Genomic DNA, 21230 nt, shown 5'->3' with positions numbered 1-21230 from the left:
GGCACATAGACACAGGCAACAGAGCATGCACAATGTCGGCACTAGTACAGTGTATATCCACCTTTCGCAGCAATGCAGGCTGCTATTCTCCCATGGAGACGATCGTAGAGATGCTGGATGTAGTCCTGTGGAACGGCTTGCCATGCCATTTCCACCTGGCGCCTTAGTTGGACCAGCGTTCGTGCTGGACGTGCAGACCGCGTGAGACGACGCTTCATCCAGTCCCAAACATGCTCAATGGGGGACAGATCCGGAGATCTTGCGGGCCAGGGTAGTTGACTTACACCTTCTAGAGCACGTTGGATGGCACGGGATACATGCGGACGTGCATTGTCCTGTTGGAACAGCAAGTTCCCTTGCCGGTCTAGGAATGGTAGAACGATGGGTTCGATGACGGTTTGGATGTACCGTGCACTATTCAGTGTCCCCTCGACGATCACCAGTGGTGTACGGCCAGTGTAGGAGATCGCTCCCCACACCATGATGCCGGGTGTTGGCCCTGTGTGCCTCGGGTCGTATGCAGTCCTGATTGTGGCGCTCACCTGCACGGCGCCAAACACGCATACGACCATCATTGGCACCAAGGCAGAAGCGACTCTCATCGCTGAAGACGACACGTCTCCATTCGTCCCTCCATTCACGCCTGTCGCGACACCACTGGAGGCGGGCTGCACGATGTTGGGGCGTGAGCGGAAGACGGCCTAACGGTGTGCGGGACCGTAGCCCAGCTTCATGGAGACGGTTGCGAATGGTCCTCGCCGATACCCCAGGAGCAACAGTGTCCCTAATTTGCTGGGAAGTGGCGGTGCGGTCCCCTACGGCACTGCGTAGGATCCTACGGTCTTGGCGTGCATCCGTGCGTCGCTGCGGTCCGGTCCCAGGTCGATGGGCACGTGCACCTTCCGCCGACCACTGGCGACAACATCGATGTGCTGTGGAGACCTCACGCCCCACGTGTTGAGCAATTCGGCGGTACGTCCACCCGGCCTCCCGCATGCCCACTATACGTCCTCGCTCAAAGTCCGTCAACTGCACAAACGGTTCACGTCCACGCTGTCGCGGCATGCTACCAGTGTTAAAGACTGCGATGGAGCTCCGTATGCCACGGCAAACTGGCTGACACTGACGGCGGCAGTGCACAAATGCTGCGCAGCTAGCGCCATTCGACGGCCAACACCGCGGTTCCTGGTGTGTCCACTGTGGCGTGCGTGTGATCATTGCTTGTACAGCCCTCTCGCAGTGTCCGGAGCAAGTATGGTGGGTCTGACACACCGGTGTCAATGTGTTCTTTTTTCCATTTCCAGGATTGTAGTTTCCATCATTAGTTCTTGTTTCCATCTTTCGATTGTCTCTGTCCCCACCTCCAGTGGATGGGCCACTGGTGACTTGGATGACTTGTGTCTTCAAGCCTGTCACTAACCAGGGATCACTTCACATTGCAGGCAGACTTTGCCTTGCAAAGTCTGAAATGCTGTAAGGGGGTGTCGAGATGGTTGAGCAAAAGCTTGCATAGTGTGTGATAGTTAAGGATACAGTCACAGTTCAACCAACAACAGACGATTCTGCCAATGGCCAATGTCATCCAGCCACCCCAATCTCTAAAAATATAACCGCAGTTTCATTGTCACTGACCGCGTCTGGCATAACACCGTCAGGTGAAATTGAGTACAGATCAATGGCACCTTGTTTGTTCGGAGGAAGAGATTAATATAATTGTTTGTTACTAAGAAATATTTTTTCCTATTTTAGTATACCATGCACCCCTTGCATGCCATTCGCTCCCAACCCCACACCCTACCTCTGCAGGTTGTGCCCCACAGTTTGAGAGCCGCTGCTCTAGAGGAAATATGTTAGCTGTTACAATCAAAGAAACTTATAAGAAAGAGACCAGTTTGGGAAATGGGACCTGTATGTGGGGAAGCATTATGATGGATGTAAGTGTGGAGTGCTGTCGTACTCTCTCATGTTGGCAGTCGATCCTCATTCTGTACCATCAATTTACCAGTTGGACATAGACTGGGAGATTATGATTTTGAAAATTTTAGCTTTTATTAGTTGTATTTTCTCATTTTAGTTCTTGTGTGCAGGTGGAAAATGGTTTCTGTTGATAGTCACCTGCAAAATCACATGCAATACTGATGACTTTTTCAGTGATAAAATCTTTTGTTGTGCGTATTTGTAGAATCATGCATTTGTGTAGTGTTGACATCTGTGTAGCATCATCATATATAAATATGGTGTGGTAGCCATATTGCAGCTGGCCAGTCATTAGCCATACTATGACAGTTATGTTATTTAACACGTTCTGTATGGCTCATGTAGATTTGTGTGTTTCCAGGTCCAACTGTATTTGTTCATTGCATATATTCTGAGACCTGTTCATCATAGCAGTTACTGTTTCAATTTAACAAAGGTTATATATGAACTGGAGGGTTCAGTGCAATGAACAACAGTATGAATTTATTTTTATCTTTTGTTTTACCACCAACAATCAGTACCACACTATAGTCAGTACTGTAGTTGTTGCTTCGTGTGGTATGTCACGAAAACAGTTGTCAGAGAGAGAATGTCTTGCTGAACTGTTTGCGGACAATTGTTCTGATGTTCCAAGTGATTCGGATGGTGTTACTGGAAAACAACAATGCTATAATCACCAAAGTGAGATAATTATGAACGATTGAGAGGACAAAGCTTCTGACAGTAAAAGTTGGCTGAAGAAGGACAAGATCATTATTTTGGAAATGTTTAGAGGAATTCCAGTTGTGAAAACCCTTCCCAGTGAAGTCAATAGCATTATAAACACTGTGGAATTATTTGTAGGGGATGAATTGTTCAGTCAGATGTCAGCACAATCAAACTTGTATTACGAACAAAACAAAAACCATTATAATGAATCTCCAGTCTCCCAAATTTATGAATATCACTGCTGTTGAACTGAAGAAATTTCTGGGCATGACTATCTTAATGGAGCAAATAAAAAAATACTATTTGACGGGCTATTGGTTAACAGATCCTCTAATAGACACACCTATTTTTGGCAAGCTAATGACCAAAAATCGATTTGAGCAGATATGGAAATCGTGGCATTTCAATGACAATTACAGAGTGGTTAGAAAAACACTCTACAAAATTGAACCTGTGCTAAAGTATCTCCAAGATATATTTCAAACAGTATACAAACCTGAACAGGAGCTTCCTCTTGATGAAGCAATGACACTGCGGAGAGGGCAGCTTTGTTTCTGGACTCACAATACTGGAAACCTAATCTGATGTGATTTGCTTGTTTGTATCGTTGGCAAAAGTGTTAAGTGGATAAATATCCAGTCTAGAAATATACACTGTGGGAGGAAAAAGCTTAAAGATACTATTCTCTCTATACATTCACCTCACCTTGGCATGTGGCACCACGTTTTTGAAAACAATTATTACAACAGTACGGCTATTGCCCATACACTTCTAGAAAGGAAAACAAGAGTTTGTGGTACAATTTGAATTAGTAGAGGTCTCCCTCAATGTCTAAAAACAGAAGCAAAACCTCTAAAGAAAGGTGATATTACATTTCGAACACAAGGTGACATTTTCCTTCACATATGGAAAAATAAAAGGGATGTGAGAATCATAACATTGTGATGTACAATAAATTTATGAAAGATCTGGACAGGGCTGATCAATATCTTTTGTATTGTGGGATAATGCAGAAAACCAATAAATGGACAAAGAAAGTAGCTTTCTTTCTAATAAATTGTGCCTCGTTTAACATGTATAAAATGTACAGAAACCTAAACCCAGATATATGAAAAGAATATAAAACATTTGTGAAAAGAAGTTGCAAGACCCTGGACAAGTGATCAACAAGTTGGTGCAGAAACTGTGGAGGAAAGCGAAGCACTCCAACATGCAAAGCAAGCACCTGATAAGGATACACTTGGTCGATTGTCAGGGAACATGAATGTGCATACTGTTCGAATTATTGTGGGAAGTGGAAAAAAGAAATATCTTGCAAGACGTAGCAGAGTTTGCGCAGCGAACTGTGAAAGAAGTGGAACTAGATACTTCTGCCAATTTTGTAAAGGCATGTATTTCTAGAGGTATCACACCTTTCAGGAATATTACATCATCAAAAAAACTTGTCAGCCAAGTTTCATCAGCCTCAGACACCGGGAAGTTAGCTACGTTCAAATAAGGAAGGCACACTCATTTCACACGCATCTTAACAAAAATTGCCAGGAACTGCAACAATAACCATGGCACGGCAGTTGGTATGCAGTGTTTCAAGTCTGCTATTTCAGCACATGGATGCGAGAGCAACAGTCTCAATTTTGAATATTAAAGACCACTAATTTCACAGTATCTCACACTCACATATAAAGATGCTTAATCACTTCTTGTTTAACAGCATGGTAAAAACATGACTGCTTAGACCAAAAACGAGAAATGATCAGATCTTTGTTTGTGGTCAGTGTCATATTTTTTGGCACTCCGAGCCACAGAGACTAGATATCACAACAACATGTGACTTTTCAAATGCATATTTTGGCTCGACATCCTCTGTGTTAACAACTAGCTCCATCCATGGAGAGCAGTTCTGGTGTGTGGATTTCTCCCAGCTGAAAACATCCATCTCAAAAAATGGGAGGGGGAGGCAGTGATATCTGCTGAGCTGAAGCATATAGAGCATATATAGGATGCATCGGGAAAAGAAATTGTGGCCAGTCAGCTGCCACCATATCTGCTATTAACTGTTTTCTTTCTGTGGAGTTCTTTTTTTTTTTTTTTTTTCTATCTTCAGTTTCAGAACTATTCTGATTAACATGTTTTTGGATACTGTTGTTTGCTAAATGTTTTGAGATTGAACTTTGCTTTTCTTTGTAACCGTTCATATGCCCACATTTCTTAATTATGTGGAACTTTTGCTTGGTAGTGTACAAAACCTGTAATTGCTAAAGAAGGTGAAGGAAATTGGACTAATGAGAGAAGATAGTAAAATGAAAAGTAAAAGATGTAAAAGCAGGAAGAAATAGGGAAGACCTGTGAAAAGAGGAGGACTGTATCAGCCACTGGTTATAAGAACAGCTTTAATCTGAAACAAATTTAATTTTGGTCCAATTTGGTCTGAATTTCATTATATAGCCAACAGCTAGCCTGTGAAAATGCTGTGTCCACCACATCTTGCCCCAGGAGGATCATTAGCATGTGGTTACCAAAAGAGCAGAATAGGATAGTCTTAAAAGTAGAGTGAATCTGTCAATCAGCACATAAAACTTTCTCAAATAGCTCTGCTCCTAATATATTATCCCAGAACGGCTAAGATCCATTTCAGAGGCTGATTTGGTATGCTGCTTTTAATTTATGAGGACTGTTATCCTAATTTGAGTGATCCATGTGCAGCACTTAAATGATTGCAACCTAAAACTGTGTTCCATGCTTAGTGTCAGTCGCTTGTGATAAAGTGGAGAGTAAATGATGGAGGTGTGAAGTCAGTTACTAGTTGTTACACCCTTCTGTTTAAAAGGTATCTACTTAAGAATCATATAGTGCATTCAAATGTGATGTTATTGTATTCTCTACAGATTTCTCTCTGCTGTAAACTTGAAACGTGTTCTCGAGACTCTACTGCAGGAGCCATTATGGAACAACAGAATTTAGATTTTTATTCATAACTTAAAAATCACTATTGAGATGGATAAATTTTTATTTACAAGTGATTAAAAATCTTAAAATTTTATCTTTCTTATTGAGAGATTAGGCTAAAAAGTAGATTTAACAAGCATAGTAATTGCCTTCGTTGCAGGTATTTTGTTGTCATTCCTGTTGCCAAGAACACCAGTGGGCTCAAATAATCCGGTGGACTTTTCAGCCATTAAAACATGGAAGTAACATAAAGTTTGTTGGGCATGAATAATGTGACAATATGCAGTCCAATATGTACTTGAGTGCATTAGCCCACCAAAATAGTTTAAAAGACTATGCACAACACATTATTGGTTGAAGCAACAGTTTTGTTGTATCACAGGCAGGAGGGAAAGAGGAAAGAGGAGAGAGAGAGAGAGAGAGAGAGAGAGAGAAATAAGAGCTTTGTTGCTTTATTGTTTTATGTAGGAGAAAATGAGAAAAATGAAAGAAGAAAGAAGAGGAAGCAGAGGCAGAATGTAGTCCACTGACTGAAACATGACGTTTTTATTAAGTTTTTGATTTGGTAAGCAGCAGATGTGTTTAGAGTCCCCTTATTGCTGCTGTTTTAGTTTGAGGCACATGATCGTCTTAACAATACCTCTTAACTGAAGACCTAAGTGCTGTTGACAGTGGGTGAGTAATGCAACAACACACTCGTCCACAACTTTGTTCGATTAATAATGGGTTACAATTTGTTGAATATTTCTCTCATTACAGTTCATATATACTTCATTATTGATCTGTTTCTGTTGCTCAGTTATTTGAAATTGGATGTGTTAACAAAACTCACTCCTTTTTACATAATCCAGTGTTTGCATAATTCAAGACACTTTCCACTCTGTTTTTGCCTTCATAAAAAGTTCTTAGCAATTTTTGTTGTTGGTGTTCTACAGATTTTTCAATATGAGGATATGATTAACCTTGCATAATTTGCTGATAGGTTTCATTTATCTATTGTCTGTATTTCCTGATTTTGTGGTATTGATGTTTTTATATTTACTATTGATCATTACATTATGAAGACGATTAAAAATGCATTCCTAGGTTTAGTGAAGCCCACACATTTCATTCCCATTTGTTCACTGGCGTGTAAGAGAAAGTATTTTAGATTTCATTTCAATAGATGTAGATTTTGTTTCATTTCTGCTTGAAAATGATCCTTTATGCAGCTTGATTATTAGTTAGTTTAGGCTATAATATGGTGAGTTAGCAACTTAAACCATAGAGAGTGCACTGTGTGAAAAACCTATGCTATAAGTGGTTCCATATAATATGTTGAAGTAGCTTTCATCATTTTTTGCATGTGCAAGAAAGCACACTAGTAATAGAGGGGTTGGGGAAAAGGAAACAAGAATGCAAGCCACTCATGTGTCGTATTAATTTACAATACTTAGCAATTGCTTGTGACTATGTTGAGTTGTGAAATTAGTGGCATGGGCTCTTACTCCTGAATCATGCCATCACTGATGATGATGATGATGATGATGATGATGATGATGATATCTGATTTAGTACAGTTACTAGTGTAGCCAAAAAATTATCTTTTGACAAAACGCAGAATTTAGCAGTAAGTGAAGTGAGTGCAGATGCTTTAGATACGTCAGAGATGCTTATGAATCATCATTTGTAGCAGCCACAATGTCACTAAAGCATGAAAACCTACAACTACAGCAAATTACTTTCGTCACATTCAGTTAGATCATTTGTATCCTAATACTTCAAAGCCATCCAGTTTTAATCGGAAAATGATAAAGCTCATATTCAAAAGTTCACAGAGTTGTCTGCTCCAATGGCACATGCTTTTTGGAGAAATACAATCAATAATTAATAGCATCAATAGAAATTACTGGATGGAATCATACTTAAAATAAAGGAAAGGCAACCACTCACCTGTAGTTGACTGAAGTGTGGCACAAGCGCTCGTGTGGTTGTGTGTGCGTGTGCGCGTGCGCACAACAGTGTTCAGCTGGGGAATGTTGTTTTGTACATTATGATGTTTGACACTTACCAGATTCGCAAAACTACCTAAGTAGTCAACAAAATTATTTGTAGCATTGATATTCCAATAATTTGCAAATCACTTAAATGTACTAGAAAATTAAATTATTAACATTGAGAGATTGTTTTCAAAAACATTTATCCTTATCTGAGCAGACATCTTAATTTCCACATGCCTCTCAAAAGAGATCTTAACATGGAGATCAAAAGCTCCTTTCGGAAGTTCAGAATGAGTTTTTCACTTTGCAGTGGTGCGTGCCCTAATGTGAAATAGCCTGGCAGATTAAAAAGGCGTGCCATATTGGGACTTGAACATGGGACCTTTGCCTTTCATGGGCAAGTGCTCTACCAGCTGAGCTACCTGAGCGCAACTCGTGACCTTTCGTTCGTGAGGATGGATTGTGAGTCGTGCTTGTGTAGCTCAGCTGGTAGGGCACTTGGCCATGAAAGGCAAATGTCCTGAGTTTAAGTCCCGGCCCGGCCCGGCACACAGTTTCAATCTGTCAGGAAGTTTCGTATCTTTCAGAATTGTTTATTTGTTCTGCATTAATTAAGTGACAAACCATTGATATGCATCATTTTTAGACAAGTAATGTGATATTGTTAACTTGCACAAACACTGAATAAAACACTAGCTCTAATCTTATTTTGATGGCAACATAAACACCATGGTCGCTCCATATTAACAAGCAGTAACTTACAAAATTGTGTTTGCACCATCTGGAAAAGTGAGGCTCTTAACCATGACAAATACAAAATATAGTGCTTGAAAAGAAGAGAACAGGAACCAGCCGTTGTTGATAATGCTGTTTATTTGCACACATAGTGCCATTACCAATTTCAAACTGACAGGTTCGCCTTCATTTGTTTGTTCACTTTTATGTTAGATTTGTCACTGTAAACATTACTTGTTGGCTGTTCTGCAACCCTTGTGACGAAAATTCCATGGGGTGAAGGTGTCTTACTGGAACGTGAACATGATGTTGCACTCCACACACAAACATTACAGTCACCTATACTTAACAGATACACTTACCCACACAACTCTAATACTTCACAGAGGAAAGGTGCCTGGGGGTTTGGCTAGACAGTTCCACTTCCCCCTTAGGGTCTCCCAGCCATTCACGCCATAAGACTTTACTTACTTACCGCAGAAAGTGATTTGAAAAGTGGCTTATTTAACTGTAGCTGTAACTGATAACGAATGAAAACAGTGTAAACAGATCTCTTACATTGTTTTAATTTGTTATTAGATATGATCACAATTAATAGGCCATTTCTCGTATTGTTTTTTTTCTTGTATTGTTTTTTGGTATGGGGTGCCATCACTTCTATGAATTTTCACCACAAAGGGTGGAAAACAGCCAGAACATAATGTAAACATCAAATTTATTATGAACGTGAACAGCTCTCTGAAGATGGCCCTGCCAGTTTGCAAACGGTAATGGTGCTATTTGTGTAAATAAATAGCATGTAAACTGATTCGTTCTTTGCTTCTTGGTAAAACAACATATTTATAAAAATGAAAAACACAATATTGTGTACATTTGACAGAAATTATTTATTTATAAAATATTGTTTTTTTTTTTTTTTTTTTTTTCATTTATAAATAAATAGCATTATTAACACTGACTGGTTGCGGTTTTCTCCATTTCAAAAATCTATTTTCTACATGGCTACTCTCTCAAACTGTAAATTTTTACAAAAGTAGCACAAAATAAAATATTTGGTTGTGTGTATGTGAATATATTGTAGCATTCTGGTGAAAGTAATGTAAAAGCAAATATTGATTAGGAGAAAAGTGTGAAGATTATTTGATATGATTTTTCTATAATTTTTATGAATGTGGTTGTTTTTTTGTATAAATTTATAAATGTGAAAGTAAGGTTGCTTTTATTATTTTTTCTTTCTTTCAGAAACATGCTTTGCTCAACAGAGTTGAAAGTGTAACTAGTGATGATGAAAGATCTGAACTTTGTAAAGTTTCAAGTAAACAACATCTTGCTGCAACACTCCTACCCATCAGAAGTGTTGGAGTGCAGGTAGGTTAACATCTTCAAAAATTGTAAATTCAGTGAATTAAATATTTAATTTATGCTGATAATTTTTTATTAGCTGCAGTATTGCGTACATCACCCACCCTTTAAAAAGTAATTGTATTAGTGTTGTTGTTGTTGTTGGGGTCTTCAGTCCTGAGACTGGTTTGAAGCAGCTCTCCATGCTACTCTATCCTGTGCAAGCTTCTTCATCTCTCAGTACGTACTGCAGCCTACATCCTTCTGAATCTGCTTAGTGTATTCATCTTTTGGTCTCCCTCTACTGCCATCTGCTTTCTATACAAATTGTAAAAAGCCTTTCGCTCCCTGTATTTTACCCCTGCCACCTTCAGAATTTGAAAGAGAGTATTCCAGTCAACATTGTCAAAAGCTTTCTCTAAGTCTACAAATGCTAGAAATGAAGGTTTGCCTTTCCTTAATCTTTCTTCTAAGATAAGTGGTAGGGTCAGTATTGCCTCACGTGTTCCAACATTTCTACAGAATCTAAACTGATCTTTCCCGAGGTTGGCTTCTACCAGTTGTTCCATTCGTCTGTAAAGAATTTGTGTTAGTATTTTGCAGCTGTGACTTATTAAACTGATAGTTCGGTAATTTTCACATCTGTCAACATCTGCTTTCTTTGGGATTGGAATTACTATATTCTTCTTGAAGTCTGAGGGTATTTCGCCTGTCTCATACCTCTTGCTCACCAAATGGTAGAGTTTTGTCAGGACTGACTCTCCCAAGGATGTCAGTAGTTCTAATGGAATGCTGTCTACTCCTGGGGCCTTGTTTCGACTCAGGTCTTTCAGTGCTCTGTCAAACTGTTCACGCAGTATCGTATCTCCCATTTCATCTTCATCTACATCCTCTTCCATTTCCATAATATTGTCCTCAAGAACATCGCCCCTGTATAGACACTCTATATACTCCTTCCACCTTTCTGCTTTCCCTTCTTTACTTAGAACTCGGTTTCCATCTGAGCTCTTGATATTCATGCAAGTGGTTCTTCTTTTCTCCAAAGGTTTCTTTAATTTTCCTGCAGGCAGTATCTATCTTACCCCTCATGAGATAAGCCTGTACACCCTTACATTTGTCCTCTAGCCATCCCTGCTTAGCCATTTTGCACTTCCTGTCGATCTCATTTTTGAGACGTTTGTATTCCTTTTTGCCTGCTTCATTTACTGAATTTTTGTATTTTCTCCTTTCATCAATTAAATTCAGTATCTCTTCTGTTACCCAAGGATTTCTACTAGCTCTCATCTTTTTACCTACTTGATCCTCTGCTGCCTTCACTATTTCATCCCTCAAAGCTACCCATTCTTCTTCTACTGTATTTGTTTCCCCCATTCCTGTCAGTTGTTCCCTTATGCTCTCCCTGAAAATTTCTAAAACCTCTGCTTCTTTCAGGTTATCCAGGTACCATCTTCTTAAATTAGTGTAGATAGTGTTATTACTATAGTAATTGTTTGTATGAAAATGAGTCCATTAGGAATCCGAAAAATGTGATGATAATTTGAAAGATGAGTGAGCGATTTTGCACTTGTTAGTAGTATGTATGATCTGATTTATGGCTGACAGATGGTGGAGGAATGCTTTTAATTTCTTAGTAATGAAGGCCTAAAACACATGGGAATCCTCCACACAAATGACACTCTCAATTTTATGACAGCCATGTTATTCCAGTGAAGGTCAAACTTCACAACATATATGTAATGTTTCCATAAGGTGAAGCTCAACAGCCATAAAGTATTTTATAATATGCATTTTAACCATCAACTGTTTATTTGTCCCATTAGTCATCTATCGGTTGTGGTTATTAACCATCATCCAGGATGTAAGGTACAACATATTAATTAAAAGCATCCCTTATTCCTTTGAAGCTGAACGCTATTGAAATTATCCAGTGAAATAGCACAAACACCCGACGTAATTTGTCTTAGAATACTGCCAGTCATATCTCGTGCCAAATAGACAGACATCACAGGAAAAACAAGATGAACACTTACTAATGGGACAAATAAACAGCTGATGATTAAAATGCATATTATAATCATAACATATTGACTGGATTTGATTTGTAATGAAGAAGCTTGCACAAGATAGGGTAGCACAGAGAGCTGCATCAAACCAGGCTTAGAACTGAAGACCAAAACAGAAACAAGAGCAAATCACACTTACCAAAGTTTCAATACTTTGTAGGTAATGTTTCTAACTGAATGAAATCATACAGTTTCTTGAATGTTGCTAAAAATTGTATTGACTTACTTTATGATGCTGTGAGATGAAATTAGATATGGTTAGTGATAGAAATTGGTGTGTACTGTATTGAGTGCTTGGTATTAAAGATTTTTCATATCAGCAGTCTTCAAATTTTTATGAAATTAATGCATGAATTTTTTTATTGTTGCAAAAAAATGTCACATGTTAATTTCAGTGTCCTGATGTCCGGAAAAATACTTAAAAAATTATATCTGTTATGTGTAGTCCATTAGCTTTGATTTAAGTATTTGGGCCATATGTGGCATATATGCAGTTACGGCTAACATTTTGTGGTACTAGTTTCAGGCTGGATGAGAAAACTCTTCGAAAATATACAAGAAGATATAAATATATCTAAAAACAAAGATGATGTGACTTACCACTCCTGGGATTGGAATGACTCCTTACCCTCTCCCCTAAAACCCACATCCTTTCGTCTTTCCCTCTCCCTCCCTCTTTCCTGACGAAGCAACTGTTGGTTGCGAAAGCTTGAATTTTGTGTGTATGTTTGTGTTTGTTTGTGTGTTTATCGACCTGCCAGCACTTTTGTTTGGTAAGTCACGTCATCTTTGTTTTTAGATATATTTTTCTCACGTGGAATGTTTCCCTCTATTATATCCAAGAAGATATAAATATATCTAAAAAGAAAGATGATGAAACTTACCAAACAAAAGCGCTGGCAGGTCGATAGACACACAAACAAACACAAACATACACACAAAATTCTAGCTTTCGCAACCAATGGTTGCCTCGTCAGGAAAGAGGGAAGGAGAAGGAAAGACAAAAGGATATGGGTTTTAAGGGAGAGGGTAAGGAGTCATTCCAATCCCGGGAGCGGAAAGACTTACCTTAGGGGGAAAAAAGGACAGGTATACACTCGCACACACACACATATCCATCCACACATACACAGACACAAGCAGACATTTGTAAAGGCAAAGAGCCGAAGAAAACATACTTTAGCAGAACTAAGTTTATTTTTTAAATAATTACACTTTATGTTGATTAATGTACATGTTTATCAGAAATCAAACAAAATTATTTATCATTTAGTCTATTCCTTATGAAATTTCATGAAACATTTTCTCTCCATATTCAAACATAAAGATGCACTGCACTAAGACATGCTATGTAGGATTTTCCATTGCAATATGGATACTTGCATCAACCACGGTTTTCGAGCCAGACTGGCATGTGATCTATGCCCCCCTGTTGTACCTGACGCTGTGGAAGATCTGACACAGGACCTTCCTTCTTCTTACTGTCCAGCTGTTTTTGGACTTCGTTGCTTGACCTACCTTGTTTCTTGGATAATGTTTTGCCCTTTTTGCAGAGGGCATCTGCATCTGCAACTGCTACCTTGAAATCCACTAGGGGCATGTAGTCTGTATTTCTCCTTCTCCATAGTAGCCAGCTATTAACACAAGCTAGATCAGTTCGATGGAAGAATATTTCCAGGTACCATTATTTGGATCTGATTTGAATTCTGTAATATCCAAGCATAGAATCTTAACAGATCGACACCAGGCATGTAGTCGTTGTTGATCATCACAGAGCGCGGACAAGGTATCATTTTGTATTTCTTTTCTTTTCCTTTCTGAAAAGCCTCTTATTTTTACCTTCTGGCTTGGATCCAACATATGTGGACAAATTGTTGACTACTCTGTTGTTAAATCAGGATACTACTGGGAATTGTATACCATCTACTGTTGCTACCTTTTCCTTCATGCTACCTTGGCCATTCTTCATCATCTTTGCCTCTTTAGGAAAAATGCAACCAGGTACTCGATTGGTGTGGATTGTTCATTATGAGTGTATTCCTTCCTTATGCAAATACACTTCCAAAGGTATACTAGTGAACCAATTGTCAAAAAAACAAAAAAAAAGACTTGTGATTCACGTGTTGTGGGACTGTTTGTGTGAGGTGCACAACAACATTGCTCCTAGTTCTACAGCACCAGGTATTATAACATTATGCTGAGCTCCAGCAAAAATTTCATAATCGTAGCTGAATCCTGACACCCCACTAAGTACAAAAGCTTTGAACTCCCATTTATGTGGTTTACTAGGACTGTATTGTTATAGTGAAGATCTGCACTTCATTGGAATAATCTGTTCATTCACAGCTAAAAATTGCTCTTCTGGCACGGTACTTGTAACAGTCTTTCACGCAACTGATCTAGCAGTGGGTGAATTTTGAAAAGTTTGTCATGGTTGAGGTCACTAGCGGGGTCTAGATTACTGTTATCACAGAAGTGTATGAAGCATTTTATGTCTTCCCATCAGTTGCAGCTCATTATGTCACTTAAACAGCAGGGTGGCCCAGATGTTGAGGCCAGTAATACCCTATTGCTGGGAGTTGAATAATGGACATAGGCATGGTTGCACCAGTAAATTGTTCCATTTCTTCTACATCAACATTTACACTTTTATTGGGTTGGCATTGTACAAAATACAAGTTACTTTGTTTGGTTATGTAATGCAGTATGTCTTCAGTAAAGAAATACTGAAAATATTCCGCAGGAGTGTCAAGATCCAATATTCCATCAGTAAGATTAGTATTACTGGTGAATTTTATCTTTTCTTCTTTACTAATCCAGTGTCCTACTTTCCACTGTATTATAGGTTTTTCCACCTTAGTAGGAAGTTTTGAAATTTGTTGCTTTGCTATAACCCTATCTGCAACACAATTATCATCAGGGTTAACTCAGCAGTAAGCCTCATCTCACTTGTAAGCTTTTGACTCTGATTCCGATTCTGGCATCACAGTTCTTTTCTTTGTTATATTATAGCTCTTAGATCTGACACCATCATCATCACTATCTGACTGAACAAAGCACATCTTCATTTTGAAAATATTGTTCTGCAGAAAATGTTTCATCATTTGACATATCTGGGTCTTCACTAACATTTCCATCCTCAATAACTCGTATTGTAATAGAGTAAAAGCTTTTTTACATTCATTGTACTAACACAGCTGAAAAGAAAAGATATATTTTAGTACGAAAGTTAGGTTATGATGAATGTTTTACTCTATGCTACCAATAATGCGTTTGGGCCGTATGTGTCACAAACAGATTTTTCAATATTATATGTATTCTAATTGACAAATATATAAACTTACATCTTTACAATTATCCACAGATGTCCTTTCTCCCCTAGAAATTATATAAACTCCGAACTCTCAAATACAACTACTTGTATAACCGAACTTGATGTAAACAGCTTGGAGAGCAAAGCAAAGATTCTTACAACATAGCTCATTACTCTCTCAACAGATAACTTTATGCATATTCTTAAGAATAGCAATGAAAATTTTATGAGCCATATTCAGCCAGTACATTTTTAGCAAAATTGCCTGAAAAAATTTCAAAGTTCGACTTCTTATATCTAGGAAACTAGATGTATGACAAATGTGAGACTTGGCTTGTAGTAACATAACAAAAGCTCTCAAACATAAAGTTTCATTTGTGTATCACTTTCCAATACTGAATAAATTAAGTGCAAAGTTGAAGATTTTACTAAAAAGGTAAAAACTGTCTAAACTTTCCAAACTGGGTTCATTAGAAAGACCATGGTTTTAACTGCAAAATGCCGGCTGCTGGTGGCCTAGCGGTTCTAGGTGCTTCAGTCTGGAACCGCGCGACCACTACGGTTGCAGGTTCGAATCCTGCCTCTGGCATGGATGTGTGTGATGTCCTTAGGTTAGTTAGGTTTAAGTAGTTCGAAGTTCTAGGGGACTGATGACCTCAGATGTTAAGTCCCATAGTGCTCAGAGCCATCTGAACAATTTAACTGCAAAATATATATATCCAAAAACAAAGATGATGTGACCCACCAAACAAAAGTGCTGGCAGGTCGATAGACACACAAACAAACACAAACATACACACAAAATTCAAGCTTTCGCAACCAACGGTTGCTTCATCAGGAAAGAGGGAAGGAGAGGGAAAGACGAAAGGTTGTGGGTTTTAAGGGAGAGGGTAAGGAGTCATTCCAATCCCGGGAGCGGAAAGACTTACCTTAGGGGGAAAAAAGGACAGGTATACACTCGCGTGCGCGCACACACACATATCCATCCGCACATACACAGACACAAGCAGACATTTGTAAAGGCAAAGAGTTTGGGCAGAGATGTCAGTCGAGGCAGAAGTAAAGAGGCAAAGATGTTGTTGAAAGACAGGTGAGGTATGAGCGGCAGCAACTTGAAATTAGCGGAGGTTGAGGCCTGGCGGATGAAGAGAAGAGAGGATATACTGAAGGGCAAGTTCCCATCTCTGGAGTTCTGACAACAGGTTGGTGTTAGTGGGAAGTATCCAGATAACCCGGACGGTGTAATACTGTGCCAAGATGTGCTGGCCGTGCACCAAGGCATGTTTAGCCACAGGGTGATCCTCATTACCAACAAACACTGTCTGCCTGTGTCCATTCATGCGAATGGACAGTTTGTTGCTGGTCATTCCCACATAGAAAGCTTCACAGTGTAGGCAGGTCAGTTGGTAAATCACGTGGGTGCTTTTGTATTTGATTATCCAGTGAGGGCTAACAATGCTAAATAATTTTATTCAAAGAAGGACAAAAAAACAATAGCACAAAGAAAATGCTAACTTCAGATTATTAAAGCTCAAAGAGTAAACACATGCTGAACATGAAACTTAATATGCAATAGCTTGGTAGCACAGGGTTGTGGAATACAAAATGTCTTGCATGTACTGTTTTCCTATATCTTATAAATTTGTCAATAAGGTGGCAGTTTTTGTGAAAAGGTGAAAATAGGGTACATTCGACACTTCTTTTACAAACCTCATTTTCCATTTAAACTTCAAAACCTATCTCATTCAAAGCAGAGTGTTTAAGCCCCCCCTAACAGTGGATTTAATTTCCAACATGGCCTTCAGTGCCACATAAATTGAAGCAAAGTAGCAGGAAAAATCTTGCTTCAAATAAAGTTTTAGCTGTGGCATCTTATATCTCATTGATTAAAGGCATGATAAACAGGAAACTTTGGACACAACAACTTGGCAGCATAAGGTCTTCAAATAAAAAATATCATTCAAGTACTGCCTTCCAAATTTCTACAAAATAAGTTTGAACTTGAATTTCATAAAAGTATGAAAATAGATCACATTCAGTCTACTTTTAGAAAATATTCTTTCCATAATTGATTTCAAACTAATCAAGGTTGGAAAGTGCTTGTTGCCAGGCATTTAGGTAATTATGTTCAATAATTTTCCAATGTGTGCTAACAGTACCAATGACAGATAAATTTGAGGGAATGTACCATGGCAACAGGCTACATTTTAACAACATGTTAAAAGTATTTTTTATTTTCGTATTAAAAAGTAATATTTCACTGTATTGTCTTGGTGCATGGTGAAATTGTCACTATCAGGTCAAGAACATGAACCACCAACCCCATCACCATAGGGATCACACCCAATACCTGTGCAATGCCAGCCACAGGTGGTTTTCTTCATCCATGTTCGTTGTGGTGCTACCTGTCAGCATACGAAGACATTTGCTAAATACGTTATTTCCAGTTTTCATATCTGTAGGAGAATCTCACGTAGGCAGCAAGGGAGCAGTCTTGTCTTTGGGGGACTGGGGTGTATACCTGCCAACTGGTCAGTTCAGCTGAGGGAGACGTGGAGAAATGTGGAGGTGGCATAAGATGGCAGGTGCAAGACATTGGTTTTGCAGTTGAGTCTACATTCATTGGTGGAAGACTACTGGTACGTCCTTCAGCCATTTCCACTGTTGGTGGCATGTGAGATACAGTCATGACATAAAACTGTAAACAGTATCACCATGTTGGAGATGGGACAAGAAGTCTAATGGGAAGCATTTGACCATATCATATAATTGAGACACTGGACAAATGCTGAGGAGGTCACTTAGTAAGATGTCCTCATGTGGTAAATGAATGACTTTAATATTATGTGTTTCTGGATAACTCATCATCAGATGTCAGATACATAGAATTGTACAAATGAACTGAAGTTATATGTTACATAAATAAATCGGAGGTGGTCTGGACACTGTGGACCAATGGAATGTAGTCAGACATTACTTGTTGTAATACAAATAGAAAATATGTGCACCAAAACATGGTTAACATGTTGTTGAAATATAGACTGTAGCTATAGTACATTCCCTCAAATTTATCCGTCATTGTCTGGTACTGTTAGCACACATTGGAAAATTATTGAACATGACTATCTGAATGCTTGGAAACAAGCTCTTTCGAACTTAGATTAGTTTAAATCAATTATGGAAAGCAGATTTTCTACAAGTAGACTAGATGTGATCTATTTTCGTAATTTTACAAAATTCAATTTCGAACTTATTTTGTAGAAATTTGGAAGGCAGTACTTGAATGATATTTTTTATTTGAAGACCTTATGGTGCCAAGTTGTTGTGTCCAAAATTTCCTGTTTATCATGCCTATAATCAGCGAGATATAAGATGCCAAAGCTAAAACTTTATTTGCAGCAAAATATTTCCTGCTACTTTGCTTCAATTTATGTGGCACTGAAGGCCATGTTGGAAATTAAATCCACTGTTTGGGGGGGCTTAAACACTGCTTTAAATGATGTAGGTTTTGAAGTTTTAATGGAAAATGGGGTTTGTAAAAGAAGTGTCGAATGTACCCTATTTTCACCTTTTCACAAAATCTGTTAACGTATTGACAAATTTGTAGGCTACAGGAAAACAGTACGTAAATGAAATTTTGTATTGCACATCCCTGTGCTATTGAGCTATTGCACAATAAGTTTCGTGTTCTGAGTGTGTTTACTCTGTGCGCTATAAGAATCTGAAGTTAACATTTTCTTTATGCCAGGTTTTTTGTGCTCAACTTTGAATCAAATTATTTAGCATTGTTAGCCTGTGCTGGATAATCAAATAAACTTTTTTTGCAGTTAAAACCATGGTCTTTCTAATGAGGCTAGTTTGGAAAGTTTTATAAAATAGATTTTTTTGTAAAATCAGGTCAGAAATATAGCATTTGTTTATCTTTTTACAAAACCTTCAACTTTGCACCTAATTTTCTGTATTTTACAGACTATAAGGCACACTTTTTTCGTCGAAAAATTTCCTCCGAAATCCAGGAGTCTCTTATACTCAAAATTAATGTAGAAATGTCCCCTGCCAGTTTTGAAAATGGCCAAATATTTAATGCTGGGGGGAATCCTATTTCTAACTGGTAACATTGGATTCCTCTGCTGTGAACCAATGCAACAAACATGATGTTTGGAAATACAAGCTTGCTAACACTGTCTCCCTCCCGCCCCATCATCACAGACGCAGAACGCTGTCTAGCTTGTGATACATCATTGCAGTCTACAGTGCCAGTTCAGATGACAATTTTTGGGGTGTTTAAAGGTCAGTTTTGTTTTACAAACTAAGATTTTTTTTTAGTCTGGCTTTGCAATCTAATTAAAATGGATAAAAATGTTATCTTTAAAAAAAAAATTGCATAAAAATCAAGATGTGTCTCACAGTCCATAACGTCTTATAGTGCATAAAATACATTACCTAGTATTGGAAAGTGGTATATAAATGAAACCTTATGTTTGGGAGCTGTTGTTAGGTCACTACACTCCAAGTTTCAAGTTCGTCATACCTTTTAGTTCCTGAGATGTAAGAAACCAAACTTCGAAATTCTTTCAGACGATGTTGCGTAAAGTTTCCCAACTGAATATGGCTTCTAAAATTTTAATTATCATAGTTAAGAAAATGCCTGAAGCTGTACAAGCTGGGCCAAATTTTGTTTCTTTCAACTGTGTATTGCCGAAGGTATAACAGCTTGCAGTCACCAGAAATTCAGTCTCACTCTGTGCAAAGTCCCGCTTGGAGCGAAACGTGACTGTATCTCAGCCTCCATTGTTTTAACAAAAGCCAAACTTCATCAGTGATGTGTGGGGATGTGTGAGTGTTCACATAAAATTTCATTGAAGTGTATGATGGTCAAACAGGAAAATGGTTCAAAATTAGGTGATTTGACATGGAATGACCTTATTTCCGTATAAGCTCAGCTGCTAATTAATTTGTCTGAAAAATTATGTAAAACATAGTTGTGGTTTTCTACTATGTTCTCACCACTGGAATGCTTCTCAGCAATATTTTAACACAGACTTACTCACTGTTGTTCCTTAATTCAATAGTTGTAAGTTTCAGTAACCCCGTGATAACAAAACAGTGTTCTTGTTCAATAAAATTCACTCCAAAATTACATAATAATATGTCATTTAGAATGGTAATCTATTGTTTTACGAAATTGGACTGTTTCATAAAATTGGTACTGGGCAGAAAAACAGTAACGACACAGTACAAAGGAAGACTGCTCAAGAATAATTTACTCTGCAATCAAGAGTACACATCATGGACTTCTTGCTTATCAGAAAAACTTTTGCATTCGCAGTGCCTCCATATGTTCCATTAAACTGTTGCTGCTATCCTGAATATGAAATTTTATTTTTGTCATCTTTGTCTGCAAGATTCATGAAAGTGTGCAACCGTGGCTTTTATTGCTTTGGCCGCAATATGAAATGTATTGAGAAGAAAGTGTTGTTGCTTTATGGAAGAAATGAGGTGATTGCTATAGCAACTGAAAGACAAATTTTCTTCAAAAAGTATATGCATTCTTTCAAAGTCCAGGAACATGTGCATTATATCAGTGATGCAACTTTATTGACATTTAATTTAATAATTTGTGAAAGAAAATGTAATTGAGATGTACATTTGATCATCCACTGTATCTATTACATGGTTAGAACATCTAGAACTTGATAAACTAGTTTGCATTTAAGGATTCCACATTGCTAACAAAGAAAACGAGTTCAAGTTTTATTGAGCCTGTATAAGGTCATAACTGCTCAACAACTGATTTCAGTCATCGAAATGAACAAGCATTCATACATTGAGAGCCAAATTTCATATCAAAGATGGCAAATTTTGTATCAGGAGTTAAACACTGATTTGTTAATGCAGTGGAAACAGGAAGAAGATCAAAGCACCAAGCTTGATCAGTGAGCTGTAAATATGACTCAAGATGTTTCGTTTCTTAAGGTGCATTTACACGGACCACATTGCACAGTAATGTTTGACCACAATAGCATTGTTGTCAACTTACCTGAACTGGGGCTGCAAAACACAGCAGTTTTGTGGTGTGGCCTTGCAATATTGCTGTTGTTGCAGGCTGTTGTCAGGTAGTTGCTGACATTGCATAGGGTTGCCGATGTTGTCCACCAAGGGTAGAGA

At 38.3% G+C, this 21230-nt stretch overlaps 1 protein-coding gene across 6 annotated transcripts in view; it reads left to right on the top strand.

The window, feature by feature from the left end:
* The window catches only part of LOC124774943 (GMP synthase [glutamine-hydrolyzing]), a 181746-nt gene that overhangs the window by 137588 nt on the left and 22928 nt on the right, over positions 1 to 21230 (top strand). For all 6 annotated transcript variants that reach the window (XM_047249644.1, XM_047249642.1, XM_047249645.1 and 3 more), the window contains one exon: positions 9588 to 9713. In XM_047249644.1, the coding sequence (XP_047105600.1) occupies positions 9588 to 9713 (126 nt within the window). The remainder of the gene's footprint in view (positions 1 to 9587; positions 9714 to 21230) is intronic.

This window comes from Schistocerca piceifrons, chromosome 2 (genome assembly GCF_021461385.2).
Source record: "Schistocerca piceifrons isolate TAMUIC-IGC-003096 chromosome 2, iqSchPice1.1, whole genome shotgun sequence".
Classification (NCBI taxonomy): Eukaryota; Metazoa; Arthropoda; class Insecta; order Orthoptera; family Acrididae; genus Schistocerca; species Schistocerca piceifrons.
The sequence above is the reverse complement of the archived record's forward strand: the minus strand, read 5'-3'. Positions and strand labels throughout refer to the sequence as shown.